The 1,700-nt window shown below is 59.8% G+C and overlaps 1 protein-coding gene across 1 annotated transcript in view; it reads right to left on the bottom strand.

Annotated features, from left to right (window-relative positions):
* Positions 1-6: 6 nt before the first annotated feature.
* The window catches only part of LOC114048592 (syndetin-like), a 4,795-nt gene continuing 3,101 nt past the window's right edge, over positions 7-1,700 (bottom strand). The window contains exon 5 of the mRNA XM_027869631.1: positions 7-136. Within this exon, the coding sequence (XP_027725432.1) occupies positions 17-136 (120 nt within the window). The 3' untranslated portion in view covers positions 7-16. The remainder of the gene's footprint in view (positions 137-1,700) is intronic.

Here is a 1,700-nt window from a genome sequence, read left to right as displayed (position 1 = left end):
CGGCGCCCCTGGCTCACTATCTCTTGGGCCTGTCGATGTCGTCTATGGCCGCGAGGAGCTTTTGCCGCGCCTTCTTGTTGATGTGAGAGCCCAGGCACACATTCACCAGGTTGGTCAGCTGCTTGGAGGAGTACTCCTGGCCGGAGAGAGAGGGCAGAGGCGTCAGATTTCAGAGACAGGACGGGCCCTGGCACCCTGGGCCAGGCGCCCGGTACACAGGAGCCGTCCGGCAGCCCCCAGGACCCTCTTCTTGGTACATTACACACGCACCACGTGTTCAGTCCCTGAGAGCCGACTGACCCAAGGCCTCGGGGGAGGTCTGTCCCTGCAGGATCCCCACAATATAGGAGCCTCCTCCTGAACACCCATCTCTCCCGATGGGCAGCCTCCAAGGGCGGGGAGGCACCCAGAGCCTCCCAGGAAGGCCTCACCTGGAAGCGTCCTCACTGGACACACACCAGCTAAACGCCAAAGTGAACCAGGACGCATAGACATCCCCAAATACACGGGCCCCTCTGTGGGGCTGGAGCAGGTCTAAGCTCCACCTCTGCTATCACCTTTTCCCTGTGTCCTAAAAGGGGGTGGGGGGGTCTTCCCTGAAACTGTGCCTCAGACAGAAGGAGGCCTGGCCGTGCAGAGCACAACACGCCTCTCCTGTTAGCGATATCGGGTGTACAGAGAAGGCCCCCATTCCAGCACCATCCAAAAGAAGAAAGCCACCAGTGCTGTGCACCCAAGGCGGGGGGTGCCCTTGGCAATCAATGGTGGCAAAAGGGACCGTGCACACAGGTCCCCCGCCCAGGCCCCACGAGGGGGCCGGCCAGGGTCTGTGGACCCAGAGAGGGGCTGACGGAGCTGCCCAAGGCTTGGGGCCCTCCGTCCTTAGTGGGACAGTACAAGGAGAAAGCACCTCTAGAGTCTGGGAAAATTCATCCTTGGACATTCCACAAACAGCTCATCACAAGGAAAAGTCCAGAGACAGAAAACAACTAAGTTTGGTTGTGGCTCTAACATATAGATGAGAAATAACTTTCCCCAACACTCCCCGAGAAGGACAAAAACCAAACCTAGCTTAGGGCTAACAAAGAAACCGCCAGTCTCGGGGTCAGGAAGACCCTCACTCTAGCCCCGCCTCAGATATTGACCAGCTGTCTGGCCCTGGGCCAGTCCTTTCACTGTTGCCTGCCTCAGTTTCCTCTTCTGTGAAATGGGGGTAAAAACAGCACCAGTCCCCTAGGTCTGCTCTAGGTCATTAGATTAGTCACTCTCATTCTCATTCCTGAGGACCAGTGAAGGGCCAGGGCTGGGCAATGAGGGAGGGCCCAGACTCCCCCAGAAATCTTCTGTGTAGCCAGAATCGGCCTACAGCCGTTGCGGACACACACACCAAGGCACATGGCCAGGCCCGCGCTTCCCAAGGCTGAGCTGGCACCTCTGCCCAAGCTCATGAGGCCAAAGCAGCCACCATACCACCTTGGGGGCCATCTCAGAGGCTCTCACCTGACTTGTGACCTGCTCTGGTCTGGGCTCAAAGCTGACCGCTCACTCTGGCCCTCTTGGTCCTCCTGCCTGCCTGTCCTGACTGCCTGCCCCTGTCCTGACCGCCAGCCCCCGTCCTGACCGCCAGCCCCTGTCCTGACCGCCTGCCCCTGGCCTGACCACCCACCCATCCTGACTGCCTGCCCCTGGCCTGACCGCCT

Source organism: Vombatus ursinus, unplaced genomic scaffold, assembly GCF_900497805.2.
Source record: "Vombatus ursinus unplaced genomic scaffold, bare-nosed wombat genome assembly UNPS02002358.1, whole genome shotgun sequence".
In the NCBI taxonomy this organism is placed as follows: Eukaryota; Metazoa; Chordata; class Mammalia; order Diprotodontia; family Vombatidae; genus Vombatus; species Vombatus ursinus.
Note: the sequence above shows the minus strand (reverse complement) of the source record. Positions and strands in the feature narration are given on the sequence as shown.